The sequence below is a fragment of the Amyelois transitella genome, chromosome 11 (assembly GCF_032362555.1).
Source record: "Amyelois transitella isolate CPQ chromosome 11, ilAmyTran1.1, whole genome shotgun sequence".
In the NCBI taxonomy this organism is placed as follows: domain Eukaryota; kingdom Metazoa; phylum Arthropoda; class Insecta; order Lepidoptera; family Pyralidae; genus Amyelois; species Amyelois transitella.
Genome location: NC_083514.1, coordinates 2,228,263 through 2,253,444, shown reverse-complemented (window position 1 = coordinate 2,253,444; position 25,182 = coordinate 2,228,263). Strand labels below are relative to the sequence as shown.

Genomic DNA, 25,182 nt, shown 5'->3' with positions numbered 1-25,182 from the left:
ATTAAAACGAATGTTTAGTAATAAAGGGTAACAGTTGGCAACATAGTAAAGTTTAACAATAATAATGATGTTATAGCCGTGTGAAAACTAGGGCAGAATTATACAGATGTTGTTGGTAACATTACCGTGTTTAAATAGGCGTTACTTTATCAGAATGTTCATTTGTCTAGCCAAAATTATTACACTTGTGGAATGTACATTTTTTGTAATGGAACAATGATCTCGTATTAATTGGGTAGTAATGATCTATACTAATCTATACTAATATTATAAAGCTGAAGAGTTTGTTTGTTTAAACGCGCTAATCTCAGGAACTACTGGTTCGAATTGAAAAATTATTTTTGCGTTGAATAGATCATTTATCGGGGAAGGCTTTGGGCTATATAACAACACGCTGCAACTATAAGGAGCGAAGAAATAATGGAAAATGTGAAAAAAGACGGGGAAAATTATTCATCCTTGAGGGCTTCAATGATGCCCAAAATAACTATTCAACGCGGACGAAGTCGCGGGCACAGCTAGTATGCAATAATAGTCATCTCCTGGCATTAGTCCCGGTGGCATCCTCGCTTCTCTGGAAAGGAGTCCAACTGAGCGAATTTTGTTCAATTGATCTGTTGGAGGGTTAATAATTGTCACATCTTTTGGTTTCACAACATTGGTTGACGTCGAATAAATTACTTAAAACTAAGTTTGCTTCCGCTTCCAAATCGCCAGTGCAGAAGAAGCGGTAACAAATAGCACTAAAACAAATCTGAGTATTAATTTCTATCAATTTAAACATGTGCGATTCACGCTTTTGTTTTTAAATAAAGACATATCTCCGCTACTAAATTTTTAATCTCATTTTAAAAACCTTAATAAATATCTCGGCTGTTGGGTTCTTACCATATTTAACGCCCATGACCAATTAAAAGGCCCACTTTTGCAACGTTTCGCAAACAACCGGTCATCGACGATGTCCAAGAGAAAGTGTTGCGTAAGGATGCGCCGTAATCATTATAAAACATAATCTGTGATTCTGATGCGCCTGCGCATGTGACGCGCGTTCCAATATTGTGTGCATGTGCATATACGCACATACATATAATCACGTTTTTATCCATTACGAGGTAAACAGAGCCAACAGTCTTGAAAAGAGTGAAAGGCCACGTTCATGATTCACTGCAAAAATGCTCACGATTTTTGATAATTCGTACTATATGTACCTATATCAGTTTTTTTTAAATCCCTATTAAAATTATTAATACGAAGGTTTTTCTGTCTGACTGTACGCTTTAACGCCTTAACATTAAACCGATTTTTTTATTTATTTATTTAAACTCTATGCACATTAAATGTACAACAAGTGGACTTAATGCCACAAGGAATTCTCTGCCAGTCGACCCTTTGGAATAAACACAGATAGATGTATGTATGTACGGGTGGTTTAGATTTTAATGAAATTTAGTGCAGAAACAGAGTTTACCATGAGGAAAAACCAAGGGTATATTTATATACACATACATATGGTCACGTCTATATCCCTTGCGGGGTAGACAGAGCCACCAGCCTTAAAAAGACCGAATGGCCACGTTCAGCTATTTGGCTTAATGAAAGAATTGGGATTCAAATAGTGACAGGTTGCTAGCCCATCGCCTAATAAATAATCCTAAGTTAGTAAGCCTATCCCTTAGAAAAATATATTTTATATTGCGATATAAAAACATTTTTTCCAGTCATCATCAGTTAAGTTAAAGTATCACTGAATGTTTGTTGTTGACATTTCAACTTGAAGGTCGTTTCCTTGTCACCCACAAGATTGAAATAATTTTACATATAATTATAATACACCTTTACTAAGGTTGTACGATTTAAGATTTTTATTGAATTTTATTGCTAATGAATAGACTAAATTTTGCCAGTTACTTCCCTATCGTGAGAACAAGAAAAGACTGATGAATATTTCAGTTTTTCCTTGATATAGGTACTCGTATGACTTCAAAAACAGTATCCTAATTTCTACTATTCAACTTTGTTTATAAAATAAATATTTTTTTCTAAGAAATCTGTCTAAATCCTACTAATATTATAAATGCGAAAATTTGTGAGTATGTTAGGATGTCTTTTGTATTATGTAGGTAAGTACATATAATATTTCAGAACTAATAATGAATAGCTAATTCATAAACGTTCTTCACAAGGTAGTGGGTTCAAATCGTATTAGTATTTTACAACCGCCCGATTTAGATCAATAAATTAATTTTACGGTGAGCATTGTAATAAAAGTTATTGAATTGTTATGGAGTTTATAAATAAAACGAATCTGCGGTTGGGTTATCCATCATTTTGATTTATTATCTGACATCATTTGTGCCGTGTGGTTTTTGGCACGTATAAAAAAAAGAATAGGACCACTCCATCTCGTGCCCATGGTTCGTCGTAAAATGCGACTAAGGGATAGCTTATAAACTTGGGATTATTCTTTTAGGCGATGGGCTAGCAACCTGTCAATATTTGAATTCCGATTCTATCATTGAGCTAAACAGCTAAACGTGGCCTATCAGTCATTTCAAGACTGTTGGATCTGTCTGTCCCGCAAGGGATATAGACGTGATTAAATGTATGTATGTTTCATATATACTTAATTAATATACTCTAACGTGACTTATGATTCTTGGCACTTCAGTAGGACTATTTCATCACTTTTCTTTTTTCGACAAGATTGCATGATGAGATTTATGAAAGTGGATGAAGCAAATGAAGTATGTAGGAATGATGGCAAATGGAAAGGTGTAGTTACTGCCTTCCCCGCCGGGAAAGGTACATGAGTTTATGAATACATAAATATTGATATATCCACATAATTTATATGTCCATAGAATCCACAAAAGGATTTATTAGAAACTTCTTAAATGTAGTACTACAGCAGACATGACTTAAATCTGTTGAACAGAATGTACTTATGAATAACGAATATCCATAACATTAATAAGGAAATACTGTATCACATACATTATACCTTAACCCTTTAATAGATTACCTTTCACTTTTAGTTTTTATTATTTATCAGCCTTACCAAAACACATTTATCATTAATAAATATAAATGCCACTCTATATAAACTTAACCCTAGTTAAATTTATTTCTATTAAGTAATTTTAAGTTTATGAATACTACCATTAATCAAGTTAATACCTCGTAAATTTTAAACGTTTATACATAAGTAAATATATGTCGTCTTTATCCCTTACGGGATAGACAGAGAGTCCACGTTCAGTTTGACGGCCTATTTATAAGTAGCAGTGTGCAGTAAGCAGTGACAGGTTATATATAAAACTAGCTGTGCCCGCGACTCCCTCCGTGTGGAATAGTTATTTTGGGCACCATTGAAGCCCTCAAGTAATATTCCCCGTTTTTTTTTTCACATTTTCCTTTATTTCGCTCCTTATAGTTGAAGCGTGATGTTATATGGCCTAAAGCCTTCCTCGATAAATGTTCTATTCAACATAAAAATAACTTTTCAATTCGAACCAGTAGTTCCTGAGATTACCGTGTTCAAACAAACAAACTCTTCAGCTTTAAAATATTAGTATAGATAACATTTTATCTGTCACTATCTGAATCTCAATTCCATCATCTAGTCATACAGCTGAATGTGGCCTTTCCGTGCTTTCAAGAATGTTGGCTCTGTCTACTCCGCAAGGGATGTAGACGTGACTATATGTAAGTACATCTATCATTAAACCTCACTAGATTTGACGGATTACAGTATAGTGCAATAAAACATTTGCAAACCGTTTAACAGTACTTTTACCGCAATAGTTAATTACTGTGGTACAGTTAAATATCTGATAAAAATCGGACTGTCACATTGGTAATTAATATCATCTCAGCTGTGAACAAAGAGATAAATTTATGGAAAACACATTTTTTTTTAATTAATAATATAATTTTAAGCGAAAAATAAAACTTAATGCTTCTTTAACCCAATTATTGGTTGGGTAAAGTAAAACAATAAATTTTAGGAACGCTTTCTTTTTTAATTTTTTTAAGTTTATTTTGTTACTTTATTGTATTTTCTGCGAAGTCACATATTAAACGTGTTGAATTTTATTTTTCATTGTTTACCTAAAAACAGTACAACAAAAATTTTGATAATTTCTTTCTATAATAGTTACATAATACTGCATACTAATTCTATACAAAATGAAAATAAACAAGAAAACATTTTTATAGATATATTTAAAATAAAATATCTCTACAGTTTGTCTTCTCTATTTTTCTATAACTCATTGACAACAATTCATAAATAACTTCAAAACTCTTTTCACGATGATAGGAGATTTAAATCTACCATTGATACACATTAATATCAACTTTAAACACGTTAAAATACAGATTTACAGCTGTAACAAAATATCGAGACGAATCTGATAATGAATTTTCCCACATTAAAACTTTAGGGGGCTATCGAATCGTTTGATCTTGAATTCCGGCGCTTATCTTATCATACGCGACAATAAACGAAGCGAAGCATCATATTACTTTGAAATTAATTAGTTGTGTGTTGATATCTAAATAACATTAACTGTGTGATTTATGTTTATTTATTTTTTAATCAAATAAATAATTAATATGTTTTATTATTATTTATTTTTAAGTTTCAATACATTCAATATTCAATAATGGTAATAAATAAGGTCAGTTTTGTTTGTATGCTTTGCGAAAATATTAACAAGGTTTGAATTTTGAAGCGTCTTTTGTTTTTGATGATACAGAAAGATATTTATACTCTTTTTTTATTACAGCATCTGTAGTTAACAAGGTAAACTTTTTATCTTTTAAATTATTTTCATAGCACAGCCTTAGTACTCGTATAAATCTGTAAAAGAAACGTTTTTATGTTCAAAATAATTAATTTTTAACGTGCATCTGTCAATCGGAGCTCATACGCATATAAGGATAAATTTTCTAAAGTAATGAACTGTTAAATTTTTGTCTTATGGCTAACGTACATTACTTTTAATGTCTGTTAAAATAATTAATGTTAATTGTACTCATAAACTGAATTCATCGTGAGAACACCCTATATACGTGAGCCTTTTAATTTTCTCATTAACCCTGTATAATTGCGGTGACCCAAATGATATTTTAAATGACTCTTAATATTTTATTACTAGTTCAACCGCGTTTGATCACAGTTGTAATATTTTATTGCATTTTAACACGTGAAATTAACTTTTGACGTGTGGTTCCCGGCACCAATACAAAAAAGAATAGGACCACTCCATCTCTTTCCCATGGATGTCGTAAAAGGCGACTAAGGGATAGTCTTACAAACTTGGCATTCTTTTTTAGGCGATGGGTTAGCAAACTGTCACTATTTGAATCTCAATTCTATTATTAAGCCAAATAGCTGAACGTGGCCGTTCAGTCTTTTCAAGACTGTTGGCTCTGTCTACCCCGCAAGGGATATGGACGTGACCATATGTGTGTATGTATCCAGTTGCCAGGTTTCCTCACGATGTTTTCTACCACTGTAAGAGAATAGGTTAGCTATCAAGTCATTGATTTGTAGCCCCTTTTAAGCTAATATTCTTAAAATACCACATAATAGAATGTGACACTAGATTAAAGAACTATATCCTTTGATCGCCTCTTTCGAAAACCGGAAAGACATACAGTTATTTATCTCCAGCATTACAATTTTTTGCATCTTTCAAACAACCGAACTGAAAATCTCCCGTTTTCACGCAAGTAAACATTAAACAATAAACTCCTAAAATAATATTTTACGGTTTAAAATCCGTAAAGGCGTCAGTTTTAGATGGCATAAAAGTCGGTATGCCAGTTACTACGTTACGACCTTAGCCGGGAGTCGAACCGGTGCGGGTTTTACGAGTTAAGTCCTACGCAGGGAATAATGCGTCAATCAATTGTGCTACACGTAGCAGAATGTTGTTGTAATAAAAGAGTTTCTATTAGGAAACGTTTGTGTGGGCCGTTGAGTGTTGTTGTTTTTAGTGTAATGTGTAGACAGTTAACAATTTCATGTTTAAGTATGTAAACTAAAGCATTTATGCTTTTTTGTCGAGATTAAACCGACTAAGGTAAGCGTTAAAGGTAAATCCCGGTTTTTCCATTACACATAATCACGTCCACACCCCTTACGGGGTAGACAGTGCCAACAGTCTCGCAAAGACAGGCAACGTTCAGCATTTTGGCTTAATGATAAAATTGACATTAAAATAGCGACCGGTTGCTAGCCTATCGCCTAAATGTAGAAACCCAAGTTTATTCTTCTATCTCTTAGTCGCCTTTAACGACATCCAAGGGAAAGAGATAGAGTGGTCCTATTCTTTTTACTATTGGTCCCGGGGACCACACGGCACATTAAAAAAACAAATTCGATTCAAATGATCGTGGGGGTATGACCGAAGGAAGTATGCAGAGATCGTGGCAAGTGGAAAGAGGTAGTCTCTGCCTACCCCTCCGGGAAAGAGGCGTGATTTTATGAATGTATGTTCGTGGGTCCTACAGAATGATGAAAATAATTACCTGTTCACACTGAACATAAATATTTTCTAATATTACGAGTACATTATGTATGACTATGATGTTTGTATGTATGTACATTGTTATAGTATACAGATTCATGAATGGGCCCGCCTTGGCACAGTTAAGACTCATTCATGCCCATGTCAGTTCAATAAGGTGATTGTTGTAACGGAATATAGGTATGACACTTTGTATATCAGTGCTAGAATGTAAGTATATAATTTTACATGCATAGATACATATAATCACGTATTTAGCCCTTTCAGGGTAGACAGAGCCAGAAGGCTTGGAAAGACTGAAAGGTCACGTTCAGCTGTATAGCCCAATGATGACATTGAGACTCAAATAGTGACTTGCTAGCCCATTGCCATATAAATAAATAAATAAATATATACGGGACAAATAACACAGATTGAGTTAGCCTCGAAGTAAGTTCGAGACTTGTGTTACGAGATACTAACTCAACGATACTATATTTTATAATAAATATTTAGATAGATAAACATTCAAAACCCAGGCAAATCAGAAAAAGTTCTTTTCTCATCATCCCCTGGCCGGGATTCGAACCCGAGACCTCCGGTGTCACAGACAAGCGTACTGCCGCTGCGCCACAGAGGCCATCTATAGGAAATAGGTACTAGAGACTAGAGACATTATTCAATAATCACGTCCGTATCCCTTGTGTCTTAGATAGAGCCAAAAGTCTCGAAAGGATCAATAGGCCACGTTCAACTGTTTGGCTTAATTATAGAATTGTAGCTTAGTCACCTTTTACGACATCCATGTAAAAGAGAAGGAGTGGTCTTAGTCTTTTTTGTTATTGGTGCCGGGAACCACACTTTTTTTATCTATCTAAGTATTTCTTTTTTAGCTTTAAAAGAATTCAAGTTTGTTCATCTATGAAAATTGTAACAAAGAACTCGTAATATTGACAATGCATATTAGGTACGCGTTCGAGGCCGTTCTAAAGTCAATATTTGTAAGGCTGAGTGCTTAGTATAGGAGGTCGCTCCACTTTTGGTAACTATCACTGGAAAGCTGCTGTTTCAAGGAAATTTGAAGACCCCATTGACATGAATGGTGACTATGTTAATTATTAATAAATATTATCAACAAGTTTATTAAAATAGCACGTATTTACTACAATTCGTGATTTTACATATGTATTGTTGTAATTTCATCAAAAATGATTTTTTCCAGTAGTACAATAAAATCAATACAAACTCGTATAAAAACTGAAAAATAAAAAAAAATTGAAAATTCAATGATATGTTTGTCTGTCTGCCTGAACACGCGTCATATACAAATATACAATGTGAATGACTGATATATGACAAAACTAAACTAAGGCTTATATCTCGTTATTCTCAAAAAAGAGAATTTAATATCTCACAAGAATAAATCTAATTTTTAAAAGGTATATCAATATAGTGAATGTGAGAAACTGTTACCAAAAGTGTACCTATCTCTTGAACTAGGTTTAAGACACAGTTAGAGGCGATCTCTGATGTGAAGTTATTTGTTAAAGTTACGGTTGTTTATACTAGCAAGGCCAAGCTCATAAAGTTACGGATTTAAGGATATTTGGCTGTTGGGTAAAGGTATTGAACAAAAGAACGACCACTCCTTCTCTTTCCCATGGATATCGTAAAGGCGACTGAGGGATGGGCTTATAAACTTGGGTTGCTCCTTTTAGACGAACCTGTCACTAATTCAATTTTAATTGTATCATAAAGCCAAACAGCTGAACGCGGCCTATCAGTCTCTTTAAGACTGTTGGCTCTGTCTACCCCGCAAGGGATATAGACGTGACTATATGTATGTGTGTATGTATTTAACCACAGACATACATATCATCGCGCATAGCCGCTTATCCTTTACGTGGTAGACAGATCCAGCTATCTTACGGGAGCATAATTTCTACCCCAACAACATCGAATCAATATATATAAATAAAGAAAATAGTTAAATATAGCCTTTGACCTCAATAACGTCTCTAATCCAAGTAGTTAACAACATCCCGTTCAAAATTCACTTACCTATATCTTTTTAAATTTAAATACAATGATAATCCGTAACGAGCCACCATTATCAAGAACAAAAATCTTAAGACTCTAACTTAACTATAATATCAATAAATCCAATGTACGACGTTCTAAAGGATCATCCACACTTAACTGCGGATAGAGATAAGCGTGTCGATATTTGTTTACTTACAATATGAAGTTACCGTAACTCAGTTGATCTTAACTGGATACGGCACTGGGCAAGGTATAAGAGGTAGCGGTTTTTAAATGGTATAATTTTTATTTTACAATTTTTTTTACTTAGTTTGTAAGTTCAGATACAAATATTTTAACACACAGGGAAAATTCCAGTGTAATTAATGGAATGCCACTTTACTTATTAAAATTTTTACATATTTTATATTATTACAGTACATATTTTATATTATATTATTACAGTAAACTAAGATTTAAGTTATTTATTTGATGTCCATTGTCCACCAATGTTCTGAAACCGAAAGATATGACAATTATTAAGTGATGATAAAATGTCCCATAATAATGAATAGAATTTTGAATTTGAATTTATACTTATCGTGGGAGAGAGCGTTCTCCATTAATTTTTTTCTCTATCTAATGTTTATTTTACTGAGCTGGTCTTATGACGTGTAAAACATTTCTCTCATGACTTGAGGCGTCCGTGGCAAGCTAATGCCAATCTTGAGCTTTCATAAACGATTGATGTGGCTGAAGCATAAAAGAGAACGTATGGACTCAGGCAAATAAAAAGACTAAGTCTCTCCCTACACACTGTACATATAAATCTACTAATCTTTCGTGCTACTATTGTGGCACTTAAAACGCTTCTCTCTCGTGACTTGGGTACCGTGGTAAGCTAACGGGCGATCTCGGTCTCATTACCCTCGTGATGTCTGCGACACGACGCGGTTAGCCTAATACGAGGCTTCTGCTTGTCACGCTTAGCCTAAGCACTTGAAAATGCCTATAAAAACTCACTGCGTTTGAAAGAAAAACTGTATAGGAAGCCTAAAGAGGCTGAGTACTCAGTAATTATATACATATAACTTCTCTATCCCTTGCGGGGTAGACAGAGCTAGCAATATTGAAAGTCTGACAGGCCGCATTCAGCCATTTGGCCTTATGATAGAATTGAGATTACCACACCCCTTACGGGGAAGACAGAGCCAACAGTCTCGCAATGACAGGCCACGTTTAGCTTTTTGGCTTAATAATTGAATTGAAATTAAAATAGTTTAAGGCGATAGGCTAGCAACCTGCTAGCCCATCGCCTAAAAGAAAAATTCCAAGTTTATAAGCCTATCCCTTAGTCGCCTTTTACGACATCCATGAAAACGAGATGGAGTGGTCCTATTCCTTTTGGTTTTTTTTGGTGCCGGGAACTTCACGGCACTGTATGCGTGTGATAAGATACATACATATCTTACACACAAGATACATAAAATATGGTTCGGTTTTTGTTATACTGTGGTTTTATGCAACTGGTTGTTATAACTTCCTGATGGCGTGTTTTACGTAACTTTGCAATGATTTCATATGTTGACAATGATTGAACAAGAAATGATGATGTCATTTATCGTCATCTTTTGAGTAGTTTGATCAGAAATAGTCACATTTACTCCTGTCAAATGTAGGTATTTCATTCTCAAGCATAGGTATGTTTAATTAAAAAGTCAGCTATAAAAAGTGATATTAATATTTTTAAAACAATCTGCCTCAAATATAAAAAAGGAAACTTAATTCACTGACAAAAATATCAACACACCGTCAAAACAGCCTCAAATCGTCAAAAAAAACAGCTGATTCAATAAATATTTGAAAAAAAAAACCTTGTGCCGCCAGAACAGCTGAACGTGGCCTATCAGTCTTTTCAAGACTGTTGGCTCTGTCTACCCCGCAAGGGATATAAATGTGATATATGTTTGTATGTATGGAGATATGTAGATACATACATACATACAATGTTTAAATATATCCCTTGCGGGGTAGACAGAATGTAAGATATATATGTGTTTTGTATCTCTCTCAACTTTACGCATTCCCAGTTGCACCCACGACTATAGAACTTTAGGGTGTGGGGTCCGTATATTGTATTTATATGTCTTAAAAAATATCTACTTCACAATAACATACATATATGTATGTGCACTTTATCATACCACCCACTATTATCTCTGTTTGGTCATCTGGTAAAAATGTAGGGAATGCCATTTTGTAAATCTCAGTTTGTGTCATTTAATTCAATAACAATTCCTACAAATATTAGACATACAAACATTGGTTACTTTTTATTGCTAAAAAAAAAGGCAGGAGAAGAAGTGAAAAGAGGAAAAGTTATCAGTGAACTTCTAACCCATAATGTAAAAACCGCTCTTGATGTATACGCCTATTCTCTTAGTCGTCTTTTACGACATCCATGGAAAAGAGATGGAGTGGTCCTGTAACTAAAGTTCCGGGAACCGTCACATTTAAAGAAACAACCTATTAATTAGTATACAAATTCTATGCTAGATGGACGTGTGATTCGGAATGTGTGAAAGAGGTGAATCGTGAGTGTGAATGTGGGTGAAACGTGGATTCCCAAGGGTGCACTTCGCGGGAAAGATATGTGTTCATTACCTACGTTATGTGGATTCCCAAGGATTCCCAAGACCACTAACAAGTCTTATAAATGCAAAAATCTTTTCTGTTCGTACATACATATACATATGGTGACGTCTATATCCCCTGCGAGGTAGACATATGTATGTATGTACGATTGTAAACCATCAATATAATTGACAATAATACGAGTCATATCAATGTAATTGTCAGAAAGATCAATGTGTTTGACAGTAAATGTATTGTTAGCTATTGCAAGAGAACTGTAGTAGGATACCCTCAAGGATTTCGTGTAGGAAGCAGATAGGTAATTACCTACCGGTTATCAACCAAGTACTGTGCGTACTTGACAAACCTACAATTACTTAATTACATATACATACATATGGTCACGTCTATATCCCTTGCGGGGTAGACAGAGCCAACAGTCTTGAAAAGACTGATAGGCCACGTTCAGCTTTTTGGCTCAATGATAGAATTGAGATTCAAATAGTGACAGGTTGCTAGCCCATCGCCTAAGTTCGTTGAACTAGTTAATCTTATCTTAATACATCTTTTTCTCAGATCCTTACTATTAAATAACATAATCTTAATCTGTTATCTGTAATTCAAAGATTCCGTTGGGGAATCAATAATTAGTCAGAGATGTAGTCACTGCCTATAATGCGATATGTAGATTTAAATATAGATTATATTAAGACTAGATTTTGCGCGAGGTTTCAATCTGGTGCGAATTTCGAAATAAAAATGACTGTGTTATTCCTAGCTGTCTATTCTATCTGTGCACCAAATTTTACCAAAATCGGAAGTTTTAATTTTATTCGATACAAACATACAAATCTATTCTCTTTATTATCTCTTTTCTATGGATGGGGATAAGTTATTAATTGCGTTCTCATAATTACACAACTGAACATACAATATCTTCCAAGTAGGTAACCTAAGTCAAAATAGTCATATTGTATAGAGTACAGCAAGATACAGATTTTGCAGCCTCAAAATTATAGCTCAATTTAAATATTCATGGTCTAGTTGCTAAGTGAGTCGGAGATGGACGGATAACCGAAATAGTTAAACTTGAACCGCGGTTAAAGGCCGTGAACAAAACTGTTATTTACTTATACCTAAAGATCTATGTCTCAGTTGTAAAATTCAACTTAAGGTAAGTTATAAGCTGTATTATTATTTTTTATTTATTGGTTCTCAAAAAAGGAACAATTGACGTTTTTTAACGTTTAGTAAATCTTCTTTTCTTTTGTATCTTTTTAAAGCTAATTTATCCCAAGAAGATTACTGACCGATCTTGCAACCAATGATGATATGAGGAGTTGTTGTCCATTGTCCATGCCTCTTTTTTTAATACCATTAGTTCATCTGTGCTTAACATTGAGGCACAAAGCCAAAGGTCAAATTAAGAATAGTTCCATTTAAATAATAACTTTATACACCTTCTCATAACAGCCGACAAGAAATATTAATAAGTATGATACCATACCACCCAAGTGGGCGCACTTTGCCTGCCACTTTGACAACTCAAGCGCTCACGTCACGGTTGTCAAAGATTTTGACACATCACAGAGTAATGGGCGTTTATCAGAGGCTGCATCTGTTTCTTTGGCATGCTCTGTGAAGGTTGTGGCTCCTAATAGTTTTCGTAATGACTCTTAACCAGTTTAGTTTCTAAGGATTAAGACTTTTTGACATTTAAATTACTAGATTTATTGATTTCCATTTAAATGTTAATAGTTCTACGAATAGAAAAACCACAAGAATATTTTTGGTGTTTTTTTTATTAAGGATACAATTATGTAACAATTAAATTTTCATATTAAGGTTCATACGTCTAAAGCCACCACCACAAGATTTTTTTATAAAAAACATATTAAGTAACAGATTAATATGAAAGTATACGTGATTATGTAAAAAGGAATAATAATTTTATAAAATATAGTGATAAAGATTAATATTTTACGTGAACGTAATAATGTTACAATTACATCATCAAAAACACTAAGTATTGGGGAATAAACATGAAAAATTTCAAATGACAAGTACATTTAACACTTGCATTCAACGCAACGAACAACATTATTACCCTCTTTGTAAACACAAAGGCAAGGTAAATTATTTGTAGTGATACAAGTACAATTATTATCACACTTGCAGTTGCATTCATCTTGAATGCATTTACAATCGTTACAGCGTTTTATGGCACCCTTTTCTTCATAGATACAAATGCAAGATTTTCCTTCTGTAAGAATGCAGACACAATTCTTCTTGTCACAAGTGCATTTGTCACAAATGTTAGTACAAGAGCAATCATCACACTTCTTGATAGCTCCTTTTTCATCTCGGCAAAGACAGATGCATGATTTTATTTCGGTTTCTATGCAAATACATTTAGAATCATCGCATTTGCAGACACATTCATCAATACACTTACAATCATTGCATTTGATGATGTTGCCTTTATCATCTTCACAGACACAAATGCAATTTTTGCCATCAGTTGTAAAGCAAATGCAGCCTTTCTTATCGCATTCCTTCTTGCAATTACACTTGTCACAAATGTTATTACAAGTGCAATCTTCACACTTCTTAATAGCTCCTCTTTCACCACGGCAAAGACAAACACAAGCTTTTCCTTCAGTTTCAATGCAGATGCATTTAGAATCATCGCATTTGCAGTCACACTCATCAATACACTTGCAATCATTGCATTTAATGATGTTGCCTTTATCATCTTCACAGACGCAAATGCATTTTTTACCATCAGTTGTAAAGCAAATGCAATATTTCTTATCACATTCCTTCTTGCAATTACACTTGTCACAAATATTAGTACAAGAGCAATCTTCACACTTCTTTATAGCTCCTTTTTCATCTCGGCAAAGACAGATGCATGATTTTCTTTCGGTATCTATGCAAATGCATTTAGAATCATCGCATCTGCAGTCACACTCATCAATACACTTGCAATCATTGCATTTGATGATGTTGCCTTTATCATCTTCGCAGACACAAATGCAATTTTTACCATCAGTTGTAAAGCAAATGCAATCTTTCTTATCACATTCCTTCTTGCAATTACACTTGCCACAAATGTTATTACAAGTACAATCTTCACACTTCTTAATAACTCCTTTTTCATCTCGGCAAAGACAAACACATGCCTTTCCTCCAGTTTCTATGCAAACACATTCGGTGTCAATACATTTGCAATAACATGTTCCATTAATACATTCGCAGCCAGTACATTTGACGATAGTTCCCTTTTTATCCGACTTTACGCAAATACAAGACCTTCCATTGGTCTTGAAGCAAACGCATGTTTTATCACACTCATCACATCGACATTTAGCACAATTTGAACTGCAGGAGCAGTTATTACATCTCTTGATATTCCCTTCTTTATCTTTGTACACGCAGATGAAGGTGGCTCCAACAGTTTTGAAGCAGGTTCCTTCACCACAGTTACAATTACACTTATCATCATTGCAATGGCAGTCGTTGCATTGGATGATGTCTTCGTTGTTAACGTAAAGGCAGATGCAGGGTTTCCCGTCTGTGGGAATGCTGATGCAGCTTGGCTTGTCGCAATCCAAATTGCGTTGAGAGATCACGTTTTTGTTGCAGCACGCCATTTTGGACCTGTAAAAGAAAACTTTCTTTCAGTCATCAGTGTGATTTTTTTAGGTGAAAATTTATAAGACATTTTGGTATAATTTCTTTTAACTTAGATTTTATCTGAGTAAGGTATAGTTACAATTTGCTCCAAAGGTTCGAATGGCAGAAAATGCTTTGTGGCATTCAGTCCACCTGTTGTACATTTTAAGTGGATAGAGTTTGAATAAATAAATAAAAATTACAAAAATTAATTGAAAGAACATAAATATTTTTGTCACTTATTATTATGAGCACTATCTCTTTTGGTATGGAAGAAGAGCGAAAACACAAAGTACCTAACAACAAATGGTCGAACGAAAAGTGGTTCGAGTAGGTGTGTGGGACTACATAAATTCATATACATACAATTACGTCTTTAACCCTTGCGGAGTAGACAGAGCTAACAGTCTTGAAAAGACTGATAGGCCATGTTCTGCTGTTTGGCTATATGATAGAATTGAGATTCAAATAGTGACAGGTTGCTTGCCTGTCGCCTAAAAGAATCCCAAGATTATAAGCCTATCCCTGCCACACCCACCTTACTGCCTGCGTCTGTATTGCCAGGCAAGTACTGTCCGCGAACATTTAAAAGTAAAATAACAGTAACTTGCTTTTTATACTTGACTAGCGACCCGCCCCGGCTTCGCACGGGTGCAAATTCGGAAAAAAATATACATAAAAACCTTCCTCTTGAATCACTCTACCTGTTACAAAAAACCGCATCAAAATCCGTTGCGTAATTTTTAAGATTTAAGCATACAGACAAACAGACTTAAATAGCGACTTTGTTTTATACTATGTAGTGATTATGTTGTTCCTTTATTATGTAGCCTGTTGACTGGAAGAGGTCCCTTCAAGGGATAAGTCCGCAATTGGAAGTGATTAATTTATAACTATGTAATATTTTTTTAACTGTATATAAATTTCTACGTAATAATGATATTACAAACAAACAAAATAAATTTATACTTAAACTATGTGCGTGGGAATAGAAGTAGTTGGCACTCACTTACCAGAAACGTATGTAAAAAATCTTACAAAAGTAGTATAATATATAGTAAAAATTAATTAAATAAAAGAAAATAAAGCAGTACTTACATCAATTGAGTGTTATCACTTTGTTGCTAAACAACACTGAGTGTACTGATAATGATAACACGCGGGCCCACCATATTTATATGATAAGGAAACTCGTGCGCAACTCCGTGTGCAGCTTCACACGGTACGCTGATTCACTGTACTTGGTGCCGTGTGAAGGGGTCATTAGGATTATATGACGTCATAGAATGTTCGAGCCCTTTCTAGAAGTCACGATGACGTCATTTTTTACTATTACTGCAAAGTTGCTGTTTTACTCGGCTTAAAAAGGACGACCACATATCTTTCCCATGTGGTAAAAGGCGACTAAGAGAAAGGCTAATAAATTTAGGATGCTTGATGTAGACGATGGGCTAGCAACCTGTGACTATTTGAATCTCTATTCAATAATTAAGCCACACAGTTAAACTACTAACCCGTCGCCTAAAAGAAGAATCCCAAGTTTATAATCCTATCCTTCAGTCACCTTTTACGACATCCGTGGGAAAGAGATAGGTCCTATTCTTTTTATATTAGTGCCGGGAACTCTGTCTACCCCGCAAGAGATATAGACGTGATTATATAAATGAATAAGTACTAACTAGCAACCTGTCACTATTTGAATCTCAATTCTATCATTAAGCCAAATAGCTGAACGTGGCCGATCAATCTTTTCAAAACTGTTGGCTCTGTCTACCCCACAAAGGATATAGACGTGACCATATGTATGTATATATGTATAATAAGTACAAAAAAGGTGCTACCTTTTTTTTGTAGCGCAACTAAATACAGCAAACATTCTTAATCTAATTTTACCTTCATTTATAAATGCATGTCGCCGTGACGACCATTTTTGTCGTTCAACTGCATACTTCGTCGGCTAACCGTAGGCGTCACCTTGATACTTACCTATACGGTGATCATAAATTGTGATCGCTGAATTATAGCGAATAAATTATCCAAATGCCATTTATTTGGTCCGAAACGCGTCGGATAAGGCTTATTGCCTTGTAGGAATTGGATGTAATTTGAAACATTATTACGGTTTTGGAGACCGGATCTTTTATTGGGTTAATAAGTTTATTAGTTCGTGTTTACAATTAAAAATATACTGGAAAAATCACACTGATTGAGCTAGAGTTGTGTCATGGGGTAGGTACTAACTAAATGATATTAATCATAACAATGTATTTTCTTATCTAATCATAACAATTTATTTCCACATTTCTATTCTAAGTTTTTTTGGATGATTGTGAAGTTGACGTTATTTAGGAAAATGCTCCAGTGCAGTTTGTTACCGCTTCTTCTGAACTGATGCTTTTGAAGCGGCAGTAAACATAGTACCTATTAAGTAATTTATTTGCTGTTTGAACTTGAGCTGTTACAACCAGATTGTAAAACCAAAAGATATGACAAATATTAAGTAAAATATCATTAATTACAAAACAATGTCTTTTGAATTATGTACAAACTCTGGTAGGTATGTGTTTTTCGAATACATAATGACAATCACTTACTTACCTATTCACATAATTTCAAGGAAAATGTACGTGTAACGATTCTCAGTAACTCCCACGCATTTTTTGTAGACAAGTTGAATCATTTCTAATTATTTTTATAGCAAAAACTTCACAGTACCTACATTTTTTATATACATTCAGCGATGAAAATTAAGAATCTACCTATATTAAGTATTCGGGTACTGATGAAAAGTTTTGTTGTTATAGGATCGTGTTTTTTATATCACATTTCTTAATTACCTATGATTAAGCAAGGATTTATCTTTAGTCTATGACTTATGGAAAAAAATATTTTATATTTAATGTTAACAACAACATTAGTGAGTGATGCTCTACAAATGTTAGAGATAAAAAGAGAAATTAGGTTTTTGGAGAAAGTGCCGGCGCACGCGCAAATTTACATGCAAAATTACGTAAGCAACTGGATCCTTTTACAACCGACTCCGGCGCAATTAGCTTCACACATTCTGACCTTGTTGCTCAAAATCGTGACAAAATATGCAGATAAACAAAACAACGAGTTTTTTACTCGTAACTTAATCTGAAGTTTCGTGGCAAAACTTTCAAGTCATTGCAGAAATGTGTGTTCTTATTGTTTCTATTTTGTTATTATTAAATTAGTATTTTGTTTGTATTAAAGAAGGTCAAATAAAAAGGAGCCCAAGTTAGGAAGCCTTAATCATTAAACGAGCAATATTTGCACTGGTTCTCTAAAACGGCGATAGGCGCATTCGGAAAAACACGTTTTTCCATATTTTTACCCAAAAACATTTTCCCATATAAAATAGTAGCTAGAGATCGATAATTTCGGCGCCGGGACCGCTGATATATACATACGACATAATTTAGATTTTTTTGGTGGAAATTCATGCTCTTTTTTATTTATTTTTTCCAATTTTTTATTGTTTTTGTGACATCCACCGAGCACAGCTCGGTCAACCAGATACTTTAGTAAGAAAATTTATTTTAAGAGGCTTCGCTATTCAATATAATTATTCTAAACTTAGTATTCAACTATAAAACTCCATAAAGTAACCCAACATCATAACTTAAATTCTCGTTTTAACAAAAACTACACGGCTTGAATTATTTATTTCTTAGTTCAAAGAAATGATGGTGACCGACCGTTTGGACCGATATGTTACGCGTGTTTCCTCGTGAATAAAGTCGCGTACTCAAAAAAAATACAGTAATAAAATATTTTTTTTATTAGACAAATAACACAGAATAAGTGAGCCTCCAAGTAAGTTGTTTTTAACTTGTGTTATGAGATACTAACTCAACAATAATAAATATTTGTATATTCAATATTTATATAGATAAACATCCAAGACCCAGGCCTATCAGAAAAAGTTCTTTTATCATCATGCCCTGGCCATTGCACAATGATTACTCATAATTTCATATTTATTTTTAATATCTGCACAAGTTTAAAAATTTTTGTAGAAATTTGAAATCTCAATAGAAACCAGAAATACCTCTTTGTTACTACAAAATTTGGAATGAGCAAATTTGGGCAAAATTTTATACTCAAATGAGATTTTAAAAAAAATCTACATTATTACTTTGTGCATTATACCTAATTCTTTTACCAAATTTAAAACTCCTTAACAATTTAGTTATAAAAATAATTTGACACATAATTTTTAAGTCAATTTCTATTTAAATTAATAATATTTCATCAAACATTTTTATGTTTTGTTCAAATTAACAGCTAGCTATACAATGAACAGTTTTGGATGGAGACTCTAGTGTGACCAAGACATCTTCCACAATGTACAGTTATAACAATTAACATAGGAAGGATTATTCCCAGTTCCACGAACTCCTGTCAATTATGTCCTGTTTCTGTTAAAATGACGTTTAGCCTAAGAGGCAGTATAAGACGTCTTTTTTAGAACGTATTATTTCATTTATTATACACTAGAGGCCGCCCGTGACTTCGTCAGCGTGGAATCAACCCCCCGGGAACTCCGGGATAAAAAGTAGCCTCCATGTTATTCTGCGTCTTCAACTACCTACATACCAAATTTCATCGAAATCGGTTCGGTAGTTTTTGCGTGAAAGAGTAACAAACATCCATACTGACATACAAACTTTCGCATTTATAATATTAGTAGGATTTAAATATTATTTGCATTTGTAAAATTGGAAACATATTAAATTCAATATGTAAGAATTATATAGGAATTAAAATTATTAACTGGAAAAAGAAATAGAATTCCAAAATCAAATATAACATTTTTTAAGAATTTAAACGAATATATATCTCGAAGAACATCATCCATCTTAAGCCGGACAGAAGTAGCTTTCGGTCTTTTTCGGTCAAGAGTGTTGGCCCTGTCTAACCCGCAAGGTGTTTAGACATGACTATATGTATTTATAGACGAGTATATCTAAGAAAAGAAATCATATGGAAATGCGCGCTCTATGTTGAACGAGTACGTAGCGGCGCGGCGTTTAGTTTTCAGATCGGGTGCCACCTGGTTATTTGCGAAGCGCCTGGAAGTGTTGTTTTACTGCAACTTAGGGACGGTATTTTTATAAAATGTCTTTCTTTGGATTCATTATCGCATTTCAAGAGGTCTTCAAAGATTTTATGCCTCCACATACCCGCAGTAATTTTTTTCTTAATTTTTTTTTGTATAAGGCAAGCAAAACCGCTTTTTTAACAGATTTTGTTATCAAATTATACATAAGCAAAAAAGGCAAGATTTGGACCTTAACATAGTACTTTTTAAATTTAGATTCCACCGATGCCTAAAATAAATATAAATAAATATATACAGGACAAATTACACTGATTGAGTTAGCCCCGAAGTAAATTCGAGACTTGTGTTACGAGATAATACTCAACGATACTATATTTTATATTAAATACTTATATAGATAAACATCCAAAACCCAGGCCAATCAGAGAAAGTTCGTTTCTCATCATGCCCTTGCCGGGATTCGAACCCGGGACCTCCGGTGTCACAGACAAGCGTACTACCGCTGCGCCACAGAGGCCGTTTAATACAATAACTCTTTTAATCCGTTATTCACTCAAAAACAAAAGAGTTTAAGACGATTATAAAAAAAACATAGACCATCAAATTCGACGTTTACTATATAATTATATACATATCATAACCATGAATGAGCAGCGTCATACAACTCATACATACAAATAAGGCAATCGAAGGCCCCCGAATCATGTCGAGGTCTACCCGAGTTATATTGTTTATTCGATTTAAGATGCATCGTTGATACTGGTTCGAGTGTCACTGTAAGGTAGCAGTACCTAAGTGTTGTCACGTGGGAAGTCTGTTGAATTATATGAAAAAATACCAATAAATATTTTTAAACACGGAAGTTATTTCTGTGAGCAAATTTGTGACTTAGAATTCATGGAAACTTAATTCATTTGGTGAACTTAGCCAATGAAAAACTTAGCAGTTCGTTTGTTTTAACTAATTAAAAACGGGGTGAGCTAAATAAAACCGTTTAATAAAAATGCAGCAGGTTTTTGACTTGATCATTATCTAAATGGTATCATTGTAAATGGTTAAACATTCATTGTTTTCGAATCTTTGGTACGAATAATTAAAATCCTATGACTATTAATTCATCTACATGATTTAAATTATGTCAAAGTATTTTTTTTTTAATTAAATAATATTTTTTTATTTTCAGGTAAAAAGCCAGATGTGAAGAAACAAAAGGAGAATGCAAGTATCCTAATTATCATTTAATACAAAATGTATTCAAATTTTTATACCTATTTTAAAAAAGTCTTGTTTTTTATTAACTATCTTGAAAATATTTTAAGTATAATTTCTAATCGACCCAAAGAATGTCGACAAAATAAGATACCTATAATAAATTTAAAGTCTCAATTCTATCATTGAGCCAAACACCTGAACGTGGCCCTGTATTCTTTTCCAGAGTGTTGGCCCTGTCTACCCCGCAATGGATATAGATATGACTTTATGTGTGTATGTATAAATTCTTCAACAATAATCTGTACAATAATAGTATACTATGCATATTTTCATGTATTTTTACTTGCTATCCCCAAAACACACAGTCGCAATCCTGCCGTAGTGATGCTAATAACTTGGGTCAGCTCGTGAGTTCAGATGAAAGTAAGATTGTTGGTTCTCATCCTGTCAATGAACCCTGTGACCTAGTTTGGTTCCGTCTGACATTTGACCAGGCTAAATACCGATACTTTTTCTTTGATACTTTATCTTGAGAAAAAAAAATTATGTCATAGCAACTACTAAGAGCAAGTTTTGTAAAAATTTAATTATAAAAAATAATATATATTATTATAATGGTAGTTGTTCTTGGCTAAACGTTAATATTCTAAGGAAAAATGTATATTTATTTTTGTTTCTACACACCTACAGGAATTTTGCATGTAACTTCTGAAATTTATTAACAGAAGAAAAAAATCTTAATTGCTTGAGTATTAACAGAAAAAAAAACGAAATTACCTGAGAACATAAAATTCAAAATTTTTATTTATTACTTTAGGATACTTCATAGTTCATATCGCTTAATAATTGTCAAAACGTATGGTTTAACAACATTGGTTGACGTCAAATAAATTACTTAAAACTAAGTTTACTGCCGCTTCCAAGGCGTCAGTGGAGAAGAAGCGGTAACAAACTGCACTGCAGCATTTTAATTTTCATACTTTTAAGTTTATCGCTAAATGTAATTTGTAGAAATTTTGGAAATGCCCTATTATTGGAATGGCATTGGACTCAATGAAACATCTCATTTCGAGTCATTAATTTTATTGGTTAAGTCAGATTATACAAACTTACAAATAGAAGGAGGAGGGATAGGCTTACAAACTTGGGATTCTTTTTTAGGCGATGGGCTAGCAACCGGTCACTATTTGAATCTCAATTCTATCATTAAGCCAAATAGCTGAACGTGGCCATTCAGTTTTTTCAAGACTGTTGGCTCTGTCTACCCCACAAGGATATAGACGTGACCATATGAATGTATGTTAAGTCAGGTCATATATACTCAAGCTGAATAAAACACATTACAAATGTTAAGCAATGTTACCACGACCGCAGCATGACAGCGACGCAGGAAATCGCAGTTTTTCCTGGGAATATAGGGCGCACGCAACGTCTGTGACTTACGATGTGAAAGTGTGCGTTAGGTTACTGTAATTAGTGTTAAAAAATCTAGGTCCCATGTCTCCATTGACTAACGTACAAGCCGGTCAAGGGAATGTTGTGAAAATAATTCTATTGGCAAACAACGTTTTATATATCTATATAAATACACAGAATTAATTAAAATATAAATACAGAGAAATCTCAAGTATCCCTTACATAAATACAATAACCATACATAATTACTTTATCCCTTATGAGGTAGGCCTTAGAGGTAGACATAGCCTACAGTCAGAGTTTTAGTCTTTTCTCGCGTCATTATATTAATTCGGATACGAAATAATATAAATTCATGTTAACCAATCATACTGCCTTATTTGTATTCGACATTAAATATGTCGCCCGGCTCGTTAACCTAATTGCATATCCAAAATTGCAATCAGCAAGCGCAATCACCCACACGCTCTCTTAAGTGGTCAATGTAAGTTCACAGATATTATATTGATAGACCATTAATAACATTGGCATGGCCTGCTGGAAGAAATTTCTCTAGAAATAAGTAGTGCCCTTGTACTGAATTTCTCTTTATTTTAAGTTTTTTTTTTGCTTATTTTTCTTGTTGTACATTAATATATAAATAAAAAAATAAAAAACATTGTTAATCTATATAATACATCTAAGCCCAACTATCCCAAGTAATTTCATTAACGCAAAAGTGAGTTTATTTATTTGTTTGCCTGTTTGTTTATATGCCTCTTCACGGGTGATCTACTGAATAAATCTTGAAAAACATCACGTATATAATTATGTCAAAGTCTGGAGAAGAACATAGCGTACCCTTCATTCCGACAAAAACTGTAAGGAATAGGTTAATAAACTTGAGTTTCTTCTTCAAGGCGATTGGCTAGCAACCTGCCACTATTTGAATCTCAATCTATTCCCTGAGCCACATACAAAGCTAAACGTGGCCTTGCAGTCTGTAGGCTATATCTACCTAGCAAGGGATAAGGACTATATTTATGTATGTAAATTAAATAACTAACCAATGAAATTTTTGACCATCGATTCCCAGAACTAGAAATCTTTTTGACAACATTATCATTTTGCGAATACTTTTTGAAATGTTTTATCCGTTATAGATAAACAAAAAAATTACTAACCGTACTGATACAAAAATTGCAAATTATTAAAAAAAAATTGTATCTTAACGAATTACTTTATGGTTTTAAAGTATTATATCTAGTCTAAATGTGTAAGTTATCAATTCGAATGCAAAGTCTATTATTTATGGTGAACCAATATGGACTCTAGTTTGGCGTCGGTTTGAAATGGAAAGTATACTCTCGTGATATTATTGCGTTGAACGAGGTAACTGACAGACAGACACATGGCCGTGTGGTTTTCGGCACTTTACAATAGAGCCACTCCATATCTTTCTCATGAGTGCAGTTAAAGACGACTAAAGGATAGTTATTACGACTAAAGGATACTTATAAACTTATAATTCTTCTTCTAGGCGATGGGCTAGCAACCTGTCACTATTTGAATCTCTATTCTAGCACTAAGCCAAACAGCTGAACGTGGCCTATCGGTCTTTCTTTCCTCTCTCGCTTCCTCCGCACTCACAATTCTTTTCAATTTCATATTCGACGAGTAGGGGTAGGTACTCCTTAAGACATTACAAGAGAAATCTCAAGTACCTATATATCCTTTACATAAATACAATAACCATACATAAATACTTTATCCCGTACGGGGTAGGCCTTAGAAGTAGACAGGGCCTACAGTCAGAGTTTCAATTTTTTCAAAAAAAGAACTTTTCCATTTTTAAGGCATTCGAAATTTTCTCCTTAAAAATTCGTCGAGGCCGGCCCTGTCCCTTTTTTACAGTCAGCTCTGCCTTATAAATACCTTTCGTTAGTCTGTCCACATGCAGCACAACATCTTTTACATCATAAACTAATAAAAAAAAGAATGACAATGAGTCTCGTTTGTCATGTAAAGTAGTGTTACATAAGAGTGTATATCTTCCGAATCGTTTCACGTAATATTGACGCATAATATATATGTATTTTGCATAATATTGTATAAGTTATGACTTGTTAATATACATATACTTATGTTTTGTTTAAATAAATAAGTCTGGTATAAAACTAAATAATATGTGTGGAGTTAAAGAGGATGTGGTGACCAAAATTGAAAAGGGTATGTTGAGATACATACATATGGTCACGTCTATATCCCTTGTGGGGTAGACAGAGCCAACAGCCTTGAAAACACTGAATGGCCACGTTCAGCTATTTGGCCTTATGATAGAATTGAGACTCAAATAGTGACAGGTTGCTAGCCCATCGCCTAAAAAAGAATCCCAAGATTGTAAGCCTATCCCTTAGTCGCCTTTTACGACATCCATGGGAAAGAGATGGGGGTAGTCCTATTCTTTTTTATATTGATTCCGGGAACCACACGGCACATCTGTCCAACTAAATTCATTAATTTATCTACATATTTAACTATCAATATTCAGTAGCACTCAGTGACTCAATATTTACCATTCAACTTTCACTCTCATTCATCTTAATCCATCAGGTTTCATACATACAGTTGCAC

The 25,182-nt window shown here is 33.9% G+C and overlaps 2 protein-coding genes across 3 annotated transcripts in view; one reads left to right on the top strand and one right to left on the bottom strand.

Moving 5' to 3' along the window:
* The window catches only part of LOC106135096 (uncharacterized), a 98,136-nt gene that overhangs the window by 3,588 nt on the left and 69,366 nt on the right, over positions 1 to 25,182 (top strand). The gene's annotated exons all lie outside the window — the stretch shown is intronic.
* On the bottom strand, positions 13,060 to 16,072 carry LOC106135094 (uncharacterized). The gene is made up of 2 exons (XM_013335288.2): positions 15,951 to 16,072; positions 13,060 to 14,837 (listed from the first exon to the last, which is right to left on the bottom strand). Coding segments are annotated over exons 1-2 (1,596 nt in total). The 5' UTR covers positions 15,953 to 16,072; the 3' UTR covers positions 13,060 to 13,243.